The sequence below is a fragment of the Heloderma suspectum genome, chromosome 14 (assembly GCF_057233095.1).
Source record: "Heloderma suspectum isolate Gila_16-S chromosome 14, 16-S_ref, whole genome shotgun sequence".
In the NCBI taxonomy this organism is placed as follows: domain Eukaryota; kingdom Metazoa; phylum Chordata; class Lepidosauria; order Squamata; family Helodermatidae; genus Heloderma; species Heloderma suspectum.
The window spans coordinates 19,983,388-19,996,433 of NC_139471.1; the positions used below are offsets into that span (position 1 = coordinate 19,983,388).

The 13,046-nt window shown below is 51.6% G+C and overlaps 1 protein-coding gene across 2 annotated transcripts in view; it reads left to right on the top strand.

The window, feature by feature from the left end:
* The window catches only part of AK1 (adenylate kinase 1), a 70,560-nt gene extending 57,775 nt beyond the window's left edge, over positions 1–12,785 (top strand). For both annotated transcript variants that reach the window (XM_084821410.1, XM_084821411.1), the window contains 4 exons: positions 46–209; positions 2,165–2,281; positions 6,760–6,951; positions 10,709–12,785. In XM_084821410.1, the coding sequence (XP_084677536.1) occupies positions 46–209; positions 2,165–2,281; positions 6,760–6,951; positions 10,709–10,777 (542 nt within the window). In that variant the 3' untranslated portion in view covers positions 10,778–12,785. The remainder of the gene's footprint in view (positions 1–45; positions 210–2,164; positions 2,282–6,759; positions 6,952–10,708) is intronic.
* Positions 12,786–13,046: the final 261 nt, after the last annotated feature.

Below are 13,046 nucleotides of genomic sequence, written 5' to 3' on the forward strand. Positions count from 1 at the left end.
TTGCCTTTGCTGGCTTTGTGGGCCAATTCCTTGTGTGGGTTGCAGGCGGGCCGGGCTCAGGAAAAGGGACTCAGTGCGAGAGGATTGTCCAGAAGTATGGCTACACCCACCTGTCCACCGGGGACCTCCTGAGAGCAGAGGTCAGCTCTGGCTCAGACCGGGGGAAGAAGCTGTCTGCCATCATGGAGAAAGGCGAGTTGGTCCCTCTGGTGAGTTTGCAGTGGGAAGAGACAGGGACTTGTTTGACAGGGCCCCCTCCGTCTTCAAAGCCTCCCATAGACCTGGTCCACTTGTCACTCCACTCTTTTATCCTGACATATCCCTACCCGAGACCTGATCGGACTTCTCCAATTTGGCCCCTTACAGATGTGTTGGACTGCAGTTCCCATAATTCACAGCCAGCATGCTGGCTGTGAACTGTGGGAGCTGCAGTCCAACACATCTGTAGGAGGCCAAGTTGGAGAAAGCTGGCTTAGCTCGCCCAGCTCCACCCCTTCTCCCTCGCAGCCCCTTATGCCTGGCAGAGACCCCCAGTACACCGGCATGATGCCACCTTTGGGTGCCTTCACCAACCTGGTCCCCTCCAGGGTTCCACACCATGGTCCCTTTCTCTGTGGTCCACAGACCCTCTTCTTTTTTTTGGTCCAAAAGCAGGATCCAATCCCATCATCCCAGGTCATAGGCTTTCTGGCTGGGGGGTGATGGGAGTTGTAGTCCAACACATCTGAAAGGTGCCGGGTTGGTGAAGGCGACAGTAAGGGGGGAGGACTTCAAAGGGCTGCACCAAGAATTCGAGTGGATTGGCCTGCCTGGAACCATCTATACTTCCTGGTGCAACCGTGGCGACAGGGGAGCCCTACAACAACTCAGGCTACCCCCAACCCTTTTGTGTAGGCACTTTCTAATCTGTTAATTAACTCCAGGTGCAAAGGGAGGGGAATCACTGGTCAAGGGATGGGACTTGTGACACACTAGCCCTATTTTGGTGTTCGCTGCCAATGCACGGCCCCCCAGCCCTGTTGCACCCTTGCCCCATGCCCACTCTGTCCACACATTTGTGTGTGTGTGTGTGTGTGTGTGTGTGTGTGTGTGTGTCAGGGTGTCTGTGTGGAATCTACAGCAGGAAGCATTCTCTATGCATGTAGGTTCCCCATGCATCCGGAGCGTTGCTAAACCTGGGCCTGTGGGACCTGGTCCCGTACCTATTTCCCATGGCCCCAGATCTGTTTTCCGTGGGCCCTGAATCTATTTCCCATGGGCCGTGGACCTATTCCCCATGGCCCCAGATCTATTTCCTGTAGCCCCGTATCTATTTCCTATGGCCCCAGATCTGTTTCCTGTGGCTTTAGATCTATTTCCCGTGGCCTGTATCTATTTCCCATCACCCCAGATCTATTTCCTGTGGCCCTGTATCTATTTACTGTGGCCCCAAATCCATTTCCCGTAGCCCCAAATCTATTTCCCATGGGCCCAAATCTATTTCCATGGCCCCGAATCTATTTACCGTGGCCTCAAATCTATTTCCCATAGGCCCAAATCCATTTTCCCTGGGCCCGAATCTATTTCCCATGGCCCCATATCTATTTCCCGTAGCCCTGTATCTATTTCCCCTGGCTCCATATCTATTTCCCATGGCCCATATCTATTTCCTGTAGCTCATATCTATTTACTGTGGCCCCAGATCTATTTCCCAGAGACCTAAGTGTCTATTGGTTCCAATGGAAGGTCTTTTTCTCAGCTTACTGGCCATGCAGGGGGCAATTTTCAAGGGGGAATGCAGCTGGGGAGAGGAGCTAACCCTCCCCCCTGCATGGCAATTAAGCTTAGGAAAAGATATTTCCATTTGTACCAATGGGAGATTTTTCCTACGCTTGGCTGCCATACAGGAGGGTATTTCCAAGGGGATCACAGTTGCAGAGGGAAGGGGTAACCCTGCCTTCCCTGTGCAGTCAGCCCTCCCCCCAAATCCCCCCTGAGTATGCAACCTTCTCCTTGCATGGGAAGCTGACGGGGGTACAGCAAGACCACATGGTTGTGAAATCCAAACTCTTTCAAAGCCCAGCTGCAGGACCCTCTGCAGATTGGGCATGAGCCAAGACCCCACGGAGCTTGCACAGAGTGCTCTCCAATGTCAACAGCATTGCTTTCCTATCTCTGCCCCCAGGACACCGTCCTTGATATGCTGCGGGATGCCATGGTGGCCAAGGCAGACAGCTCCAAGGGTTACTTGATCGACGGCTACCCTCGGGAGGTGAAGCAGGGTGAGGAGTTTGAGAAGAAGGTAAGGGCGGGACAGCAGGGGTGAGCCGGAAGGGTGCTCAGCTCGCGGGGCGCGGGGTGGATAAATGAAACTCCTGGGAGACGCTTTGCTTGAGTTGCATAGTATGGGCTGCCACGGTCTGGAGCAGCAGGGCTGAACCCTTGCCAGGCAAAATCCAGACTACGGCATTGCTGGAAACCCCTGCGGAATGGCCGTTCCCTTGCAGCAGAGGAACGAGCTAATGCCGCTTGTCCCCAAAACGACCGACACGCTGTTGTAACCATTCCTCACAGGGGAGTTGTTCCAGCCCCGTCATCAGGGGTGGGCAACTTGGGGCCAGCGGAGGCTGGGGGCTCCGATGTCACTGGGGCGCTGAATCCGCTCCAAGTTTCAGTCAGAATCAGTCATACCTCTAAAGCTGCTCTCCAAGGTGCTCCGAATTCAATGGGGCAGTGAATCTGCTCCGGGTTTCAGTCAGAACTCTGTCTCTGAAGAAGCTATCCAAGTCAGAACCAGTCAGAACTGTAAAGCAGCTATCCAAGGTGCTCCAACTTCAGTGGGGCGGTGAATCCACTCCAGGTTTCAGTCAGAACCAGTCAGAACACTAATGGAGCTATCCAAGGTGCTCCAACTTCAGTGGGGCGGTGAATCCACTCCGGGTTTCAGTCAGAACCAGTCAGAACACTAATGGAGCTATCCAAGGTGCTCCAACTTCAGTGGGGCGGTGAATCCACTCCGGGTTTCAGTCAGAACCAGTCAGAACACTAATGGAGCTATCCAAGGTGCTCCAACTTCAGTGGGGCGGTGAATCCACTCCGGGTTTCAGTCAGAACCAGTCAGAACACTAATGGAGCTATCCAAGGTCCTCCAACTTCAGTGGGGCGGTGAATCCACTCCGGGTTTCAGTCAAAACCAGTCAGAACACTAATGGAACTATCCAAGGCGCTCCAACTTCAGTGGGGCGGTGAATCCACTCCGGGTTTCAGTCAAAACCAGTCAGAACACTAATGGAGCTATCCAAGGCATTCCAACTTCAGTGGGGCGGTGAATCCACTCCGGGTTTCAGTCAGAACCAGTCAGAACACTAATGGAGCTATCCAAGGCGTTCCAACTTCAGTGGGGTGGTGAATCCACTCCGGGTTTCAGTCAGAACCAGTCAGAACACTAATGGAGCTATCCAAGGCTTTCCAACTTCAGTGGGGTGGTGAATCCACTCCGGGTTTCAGTCAGAACCAGTCAGAACTCTAAAGGAGCTCTCCAAGGTGCCCCTACTTCAGTGGGGTGGTGAATCCACTCCGGGTTTCAGTCAGAACCAGTCAGAACACTAATGGAGCTATCCAAGGTGCTCCAACTTCAGTGGGGCGGTGAATCCACTCCGGGTTTCAGTCAGAACCAGTCAGAACACTAATGGAGCTATCCAAGGTGCTCCAACTTCAGTGGGGCGGTGAATCCACTCCGGGTTTCAGTCAGAACCAGTCAGAACACTAATGGAGCTATCCAAGGTCCTCCAACTTCAGTGGGGCGGTGAATCCACTCCGGGATTCAGTCAAAACCAGTCAGAACACTAATGGAACTATCCAAGGCGCTCCAACTTCAGTGGGGCGGTGAATCCACTCCGGGTTTCAGTCAGAACCAGTCAGAACACTAATGGAGCTATCCAAGGCGCTCCAACTTCAGTGGGGCGGTGAATCCACTCCGGGTTTCAGTCAGAACCAGTCAGAACACTAATGGAGCTATCCAAGGTGCTCCAACTTCAGTGGGGCGGTGAATCCACTCCGGGTTTCAGTCAGAACCAGTCAGAACACTAATGGAGCTATCCAAGGTCCTCCAACTTCAGTGGGGCGGTGAATCCACTCCGGGTTTCAGTCAAAACCAGTCAGAACACTAATGGAACTATCCAAGGCGCTCCAACTTCAGTGGGGCGGTGAATCCACTCCGGGTTTCAGTCAAAACCAGTCAGAACACTAATGGAGCTATCCAAGGCATTCCAACTTCAGTGGGGCGGTGAATCCACTCCGGGTTTCAGTCAGAACCAGTCAGAACACTAATGGAGCTATCCAAGGCGTTCCAACTTCAGTGGGGTGGTGAATCCACTCCGGGTTTCAGTCAGAACCAGTCAGAACACTAATGGAGCTATCCAAGGCTTTCCAACTTCAGTGGGGTGGTGAATCCACTCCGGGTTTCAGTCAGAACCAGTCAGAACTCTAAAGGAGCTCTCCAAGGTGCCCCTACTTCAGTGGGGTGGTGAATCCACTCCGGGTTTCAGTCAGAACCAGTCAGAACACTAATGGAGCTCTCCAAGGCGCTCCAACTTCAGTGGGGCGGTGAATCCACTCCGGGTTTCAGTCAGAACCTGTCAGAACTCTAAAGGAACTCTCCAAGGTGCCCCTACTTCAGTGGGGTGGTGAATCCACTCCGGGTTTCAGTCAGAACCAGTCAGAACACTAATGGAGCTCTCCAAGGCGTTCCAACTTCAGTGGGGCGGTGAATCCACTCCGGGATTCAGTCAGAACCAGTCAGAACTCTAAAGGAGCTCTCCAAGGTGCCCCTACTTCAGTGGGGTGGTGAATCCACTCCGGGTTTCAGTCAGAACCAGTCAGAACACTAACGGAGCTCTCCAAGGTGCTCCAACTTCAGTGGGGTGGTGAATCCACTCCGGGTTTCCGTCAGAACCAGTCAGAACTCTTAACGAGCTATCCAAGGGTCTGGCTGAAACCCAGAGCGGATGCACCGCCCCATGGACATTGGAGTCACCTGCCTCCACTGGATGGTGTTACGTCCCTCACGTCAAACTGTGGTGAGCCCAGAACCTCTGCAGTGGCAAGACTGGAAGGCGGATGCGTCCGAGCGTCCCCTGCCTGTAATATCCAGAAGCCGCACAAGGTGGCAGCACGCCCCCGTCCCCGAGCACTCGGCTTGGCAGAGGAGGGCCGATGCAGCACGGGGAGAAGTCTGGGCTGATAAGAACTCGAAGCACCTGGGCGAGCTGGACGGTGGCTCCGTGGTGGAGCACATGCTTGCTCTGCGGAAGGCGCCGGGTCCAGTTTCCAGCTGGGCTCAGGGAGCAGCAGGGCAGCCACTTGCTCATCTCCAGAAAAGTGGACAACAGCTCGCATCGTAGTTTCATGTGCTAATCCAAATAGATCAGGGCAGGCTGGTGGCTCTGATTTCATTGGGGCTGTGAATCCGTGCTGGGTTTCAGTCAGAAGCAGCCAGGACTCTAAAGGAGCTATTCAGGGTGCTGAACCCTATCCCCTAAATAGGTTCAGGACCTTGCATAGCTCCTTTAGAGTTCTGGCTGCTTCTGACTGAAACCCAGAAAATGGATTCGCAACCCCACCGAAACTGGAGCCACCAACCCCCACTGGAACAGATGCAAATGTAGCATTATTATTATTATTATTATTATTTATTGACTGAGTTATATATGAGCAGACAGAAATGCAGACATGTTTATTACTTATGAATAGGTACAAATTTAGGAATATTATTTATGTATTTATATATGAATAGACACAAATGTAGACATATTTATTTATGAATAGGTGCAAATGTAGAACTTTTTATATAAATATGAATAGATGCACATTTGGAAATAGGTAAATACTTTTTTATTCAAGCAGGCCTTTGATGGAGGTCTGGCTTAGGGGAGGGGCAGGGAGAGAGGATTGCGCCCAATGCCAGACACCCCTCCTTCCACCCTGCCCCCAAAACTCCTCTCCCTCATTTGCATAAAAGAGGGAGGGGAGATGGGTCCAGAGATTTTCCTGGTATAAAAGGGGCGGGGTAGAAGGAGGGCATCGCAATAGTTGGACAGGTAGAACTTGAGAAATAAATAATCAAGACGAGGTATCAAATCCATCCAGTGACCCAAGATGGCGGATGGCGTACAAGATGGCCGCCATGCTTAGGACTTCCAGATCCGAATCCAAAGCGGTGCACAGGCCTAATGAAAATGTAATGCAGGGAAAGAGAATGTGTGGCTCTCCAGATGTTCTTGGACTGCAACTCCCATCAGCCCTCATGTTTGATAACCCACCTTATCTTCTACAATGGGGAGAAAATAGTGCAAACCAAACTTCCAAACCTGATGCCCAATAGACATCATGGACTACACCCCCAGCATCCCCAGCCAGTGATGCTGGGAGTTGTAGTCCAACGCATCTGGAGGGCATCAGGTTGTGGAAGGCTAGAAGAGACAGCCCTGTGTGGTATAATACCATATACCAGCCTCCCTCAGCCTGTTCCTGCCCAGGGAATACAACTCCCATTATCCCCAGCCGGCATGGCCAATGCCAGTGACTTGCACCAAAAGTCAAATCTGAGATGAATGTACTGGGTTCCTTTTTTTTGTGGGGGGGGCAGGGGGCAAATGTTCCAGGAAACAGCTTCGATGAGGCTGGCGAGATTCCTCGCTTCTTTTGGTAGCGCAAAACTGGGGCGGGTCAGACAGGCCCGGCTGCTGATGTTTTCCCTCTCTTTCCCCCTCCTGTGCTCAGATCGCAGCCCCCACGTTGCTGCTGTACGTGGATGCTGGAAAAGACACCATGGTGAAGCGGCTGCTGAAGCGCGGCGAGACGAGCGGGCGGGTCGACGACAATGAAGAGACCATCAAGAAACGCCTGGACACGTACTACAAGGCCACTGAACCTGTCATCGCCTTCTACGAGAAGCGGGGGATCGTGCGCAAGGTGTGTCCCCTCGATTGGCACAGGGCCCCCTGTCTTGAAAGCTGAGGATGGGAGGGTGGCCTCTGGCCTAGGAGCCAAAACTGCCCCCCCAAAAAAACTCCCAAGCTGCCCTCTGGGGTGCGTCTTAAAGTGCACAGTACAAAACCCCCCTTCTTTCCCAACCTACCTAATCCCTTGCCTCTAAACAGGGAGGCATGCAAGTGAAAGGAAGTGATAGACAGAACGGCCGACACGTGATTATTGCTATAAACATGGCACCATCAATGTGCATGGTGCTTCACAACAAGCAAGATGGGAGGTCTCTGCCCCGAGGAGGTTGCATTCTAAAAGTAGCCAGGGTGCAATGATTAGTTTTTTGCGCCACCTTTCAGCGCAAGTTGCCAAAGTGGCGTATGACATTTGAATGCCAACCATCCGATCAGAGGCAGTCAGGAATATTGTGAAGTGACTAGAACCCAGACCTTGCAATAAGAGGGAAGCCAATAAGCAAGCAAGCTGCAGAGAAGAGAAAAGGGTGTTAGCGGTTTGTGAGACCACCAGTGAGAAGGAAGGCCTTAGCGTGCCCCTGGAACGATCGAGGACGGAGCCGCACGGGCCTACCCCAAAGCCACGTGGCTACAGCAGGGAAGACCCGGCCCTTAGGGAGGCCAGCCTGTCCTGTCCTAGCAAGGATGAGCCCACAGTGGAGTCTGGACGAAGCAGGGTGGGCGGTGGTCCTCCAGAGCTGCCAGCAAGAGCTAGAGGCCTTCAGGCACAGACCGTATAGCCAGTGAGCAGCTCAAGGGCCTGTGCCAGGGAACAAGGAGTGGGCAGAGACGGGCTCCCTTCAGAACCCTGGAGAGGCCCCAGAGAAGAGGCGACGGGTTGCAACAAGGGCTGGAACATAGGAACCCAGGAAGCTGCCTCATGCTGCATCAGACCGCCTAGCCCAGTATTGTCGACACTGACTGGCAGCCGTGGCTCTCCAGGAGTTCCAGGCAGGGCTTTTTCCAGCCCTACCTGGAGATGCTGCCGGGGATTGAAGCTGGGACTTTCTAGAGAGCAGCTGCTCTACCACTCAAGTTTGTTTCTTCCCCTAAAACTAAAGATTCTAGTCCTCATCGTTGTGAATTAAGCACTGGTTGAAATAGCAACCTAGGAAGCTGCCTTATGTCAAGTCAGACCCTGGGTCCATCTAGCCCGATATTGTCGACACTGACCAGCAGCAGCGGCTCTCCAAGGTTGCAGGCAGGATTCTTCCCTGGAGACTCCGGGGATCGAGGCAGGGACCTTCTGCACACAAAGCAGGGGCTCTACCACTCAGCCACGGCCCCTCCCAGAAGAGTTTGCACCTCTTTAGGCTTGGTAATCAGGAGGGAAAGAGAGCCTGGTGACGTTTTCAAGCGGCCTCAGGACGGGAGGGGGAGCCTGGTCTTGCGATGTCCCCGTGGGCTCCTTGAGGATGCACCGGTTTCATTCATCTCTCAGAGGAAGTTTCCAGGGGGAATGCTTGGCATAGCAAGGCAATGAGTAAGCGGTGGCCGAGGAGCACCGGGGCAGACAGAGACAGTGTGGGGATTTAGGGGCAGAAGTGGAGGGTGGGGAAGCAGAGGGGAAGTCGCGTTTGGGTGGGGAGGAAGCGCCTCCCCCAACGCGGCACCGTTGGCATAGAGAGCCGCTGCTGAGTTGGAACTAGCGGATGTCTTTTGCCGGACTTGCCTTTCAGAAGAAGAGCCGAGGAAAACATTTTACTAAAGCAGGGGCGCAGAACCGAAGGACCAGGGTCCCAATCCGGCCCCCATTACCCCCGGCTGTCAATCATTTGGTGACTTCCCGGCGTTTGTGCAGTTTTTTCCACATTCTAAAGGTCAAAATGCCTCGCCCAAGGCTTGGTTACTAGCAGTAAGAGCTTTGGGACGCATTCGGCCATAATTTGCGCAAATTCAGCTGTAATTTGCACAAATTGCTCAGAAATGTGCGCAAATTGCAGGACTCCCCCCACCTAATGTGCGAAATTCTCGGAAAATCCACAAACTGATCCAGCTCACTGCTGATCCAGCTCACTGCAGGCTCGAAACCAAAATGAAATCCAGGGGCAGAGCCTAGGAAAACGCATCAAACTCCACCCCCCAAAAGGATTTCTCTGATATCCCTAATTTGGAGTACTGTGACTAGTTCTGGGCGCCACATCTTAAGAAGGACATTGACAAAGGGATGGGCGAATGAGCGATGTTAGAGATAGCTAGGAGTCTCCAAACTTCACCTCATACTCAATCCCCATTCATGTTTGCGGTGGCTGCTCACTTTGCACAAATGGAAAACTTGTGCAAAGCAAGCAGTGATCAACTGGACATTTACGCAAATCTCCCCAAATTTGCACAGTTTTCCTAATGTGCGCAAATCGCCTCCATAAACTAAAGTGGGGCTGATTCAGTCTACGGAGGGAATTTGCACAAATTAGGGGATTTGTTCAAATCAAACTGGGAATCGGGAATGAGACGAACGCGAGCACGTGTTAGACCATTTGTGAATATTCCGGCAGATGTGTGCTCACGTTCGTGTTTGTGGCTTTACACGGGGCACGCTCACATGTTTTGTGAGCAAAAATGAAATTCTCATTCATCCCAACATTGACAAGCTAGAGTGCATCCAGAGAAGAATCATCGGGATGGTTGAAGGGATGAAAACCATGTCCTGTGAGGAGAGGTTGCAAGTGTTGGTCATATTTAGCCTGGGGAATCTGTCCTTCCTGGGTTCCCCAACTGGCCCCGGCCCATTCCTGCTAACCACTGATCATCTGGTAGCTTCCTAGCATTTGTGCCAGTTTTTCTACATTCTAAAAGGTTGAAATGTCTCTCCTTAGGCTTAGTTAAAAGAGGGCCTTTTCTGCTGTGGCCCCTCAGTTATGGAACGAGCTTCCCAGAGAGGCTCACCTGGTGCCTACGTTGTACTCTTTTCGGCACCAGGTGAAGACCTTCTTATTTTCCCAGGCTTTTTTGTCATTTAATTCTGTGGTTTCAAATCTGTGATTGTAGTTTAAATCTCTGCACTGCGGCTAGGTTTGATTTTGGCTTTTCTTTTTATGCAGTGGCTTTAAACACTGAAATGTGATGTTGTATTTTAGGCTGCATTTTGCGGTTTTAACGGCTGTGAAACGCCTAGAGAGCTCCGGCTATTGGGAGGTAGAGAAATGTAATTAATTAATTAATTAATTAATAACTGGCAGTAAGAGCTTTAAGCCAAAATAGGCTGCTGTTTTGCTTTTGGTCCCACCCACCCTTGGAATACGGCCCCCAGAGCTTCTCCAAAACGGAATTCTGCCTTTGGGCTGAAAGGGGTTCAACGCCCTTGCCGTAAGCCATATTACAACATTCGCCCAGTGTTCTGCTTCCTGGTGTAGCCAAGATGAAAGCTCGCAAGTAGGTCACGAGGGTAACAGCCCTCTCCCGCAGTTGTTCCTCACCATGCTGCCTCTGGTCCACGGAGCCATCGTGACTGCTGTGGACTCCTTCTCCACAGATTTGTTTAATCCCCTTTTAAAGCCTTCCGAGTTGTCAGCTGTCGCCGCATCGCAAAACGAGGCGCCAGCCAAAGTGGGTCTCCCCGTGCGTTTCTTTCGGGGGTGTCGTTTGATGCAATCTCCGCTAGCTCTGTGCTTGAACGGCTGGCAGCGATGTGGGGGGGAGGGGACGGTTTTGAAAGCCAGATGTCTGATGTTGGTTCTAAGGTTCCAGTTGCTCTCGAGGACCAGACCATAAACGCTCTCTCTTGCCCACAGCTGAACGCGGAAGGCACGGTGGATGAAGTGTTCCAGCAGGTCTGCACCCATCTGGATGCCCTGAAGTAAACGCTGGGGGACCCCTTTCGGCTCTCGGACCCCACCCTCTTTTTCTCGCACTCTCTCGCCTGCCCGCCCGCACTGGACCCTGGTTCCTGCCGCCCCCCCCCCCAGTCCATGGCAGTCCCTTTCTCCCATCCACTCCATCTCCAATTTCATCTCAGGGTCTATGACAACGGAAGGGGCTTTATCCTGTTTTCGTGGACGGCGCCCTGTGGAGGAAACTTCGAGGACATTGTGTTTGGCTCCCTAAACCTTCTCTCCAAAGTAAATTTCGCTTTCATGAGTTCGAGACGGTTTAATCTTTTCTTCTTCTGCTGCTATTGCTGCTGCTGCAACAGGAAAAAAAAGCCTTTCATTTTATGTTCCTCACTCCAGAGGTTGATTAAGGGCAGGAAATGTCCTGTTTATACCCCAATCCAGAGCAGAAGAAGGGAATATGTTTTCTCTGATGGGGCGGGGGGGGGGGCATTCTCAAATCCAGCTTTCGCCAACCCAGCACCCCCCAGAGGTGTCGAGATCACAACTCCCACCATCCTTGGCCAGCATGGTTGGGGATGATGAGTTTTGTAGCCGAACACTATCCAGAGGGTGCCAAGCTGGGGAAGGCTGCAGCTCCCCTCTAGGTGTTGTTGGAGTACAGGTCCCATCATCCCTGACTATTGGTCATGCCAGCTTGGGATGATGGGAATTGAAGTCCAGCCACCTCTGTAGGGCTGCAGGTTCCACACCACCCCTGCTCTAATATTAATAATTTGATAGAACATCTGAGAGGGACAAAATCTGGATCATTATCTTTTTAAAAAGCAAAACCCTCACCTTTGAGATCTTCACCATACCGGGCAGGATACCTGCTTCTATCGGTCCACGGATGCAGCTCGTGAATGCTTTCTTTCCATAGAGGGGTTGCAAAGAGCAAAACTCCCACCTCGCTGACTGAGGAATCCCTCTATTTCTTCTGTGGTGATTTGTTAGAAACATGCCCTGCATGTTTATTAAGAGTCATAAAAAAGGGGCTACCAACTTTTTCCAACTAAAGAATTTTTTTTCCCTCTAGCACATGAGGGATGCGCTGATGGCTTGTGCTTGCTGCAGTGAGTAGACTGTACCGCTCCAGACAGTCAGTGAGGGCTCGCATGATCAACCCCTCTCCCAAATTCCCACATTGCAGATAGAAGTCCAGTGTGTCAGAGAGAAAGCCGGACCCGAAGCCTGGTATGCTAGTTTTCTATGTGCAAGGTTGTTGTTGGGGGGGATGGAGGAGCATTTCATAGTGTGAGCCCCCACCTGTATTGTGAAGTGGCACAGCCCTGCCACCATTCAAACACCAGCAGGCTTCTAAGAACATGATAATAGAAGAATTCAGGATAGTGGTTGTATTTCCCCCAAAAAAACGTGTAGTGAGATTTCTGCCTTTAAAAGACAAAATAAAATGAATGTGCAAATTTTCACCCTGGGGAGGGATAGGAAAAGAGGTGCCTTCCTGGAGGCCAGACGACCTCTTCGTTAAAAATAAGAACTCGCATGTCTCCCCAACTCCATTTCTCCCTCCTATCTGAACATCCTTAGCAGCCACAAACCATGTGCCTTTTTCTTTGGTCTGTCCGTGAAAATACATTTCTGCAAATCTCCCGTTTTTTTCTGGCTTTCTCTGAAGTGACTCGACTGGCTTTAGGAGGACAGACAAGGGAAAGATGGGGAGGGGGAAAACCCAGGATGGTTTATCTCAACTTGTGGGGAGGGATTCTAGTATGTCTACAACACTGTGCCTCATGTTCTTTCTGTCTTCTCAATGGCTGGAGCACTCCAAACTCACAGATAACGTTTCACACCCCAATGCATTCTAAAGGTATTTGTTCTTCTTTTCTTTCTCTCTTTTGTACAGTGATTTCTAATATTTATAAGCGGAGGGGGGAGAATCAGCAAACCCCCTTTCCAGTCCCACACAGAGTCTTAAAGGCCCTGTGTATGGCCTGCTGTCTGAATGTATTTATCATACCGTTATTAAAGCGTATTAAAAAAAAAAAGTCTTGTGTGTGCGTTTTTCCGCGTGGTTCAGAAAGTGAGATGTGGAAAACGACAGATTGGGCTGTCCTGGGTTCACCTCCCTCTTGTGCACAGATGGTGCTGTTTTGGCAACATATGCTATGGCACTTACAGCCTGAACTTTGGAAATAGAGGGAGTAAAGATAGACCTCCATTAATGTCTGTTCTTTTTTGAGGACAAATGGCCCATGGCCATGTTGTCATTCAGTCGTGTCTGACTCTTCGTGACCCC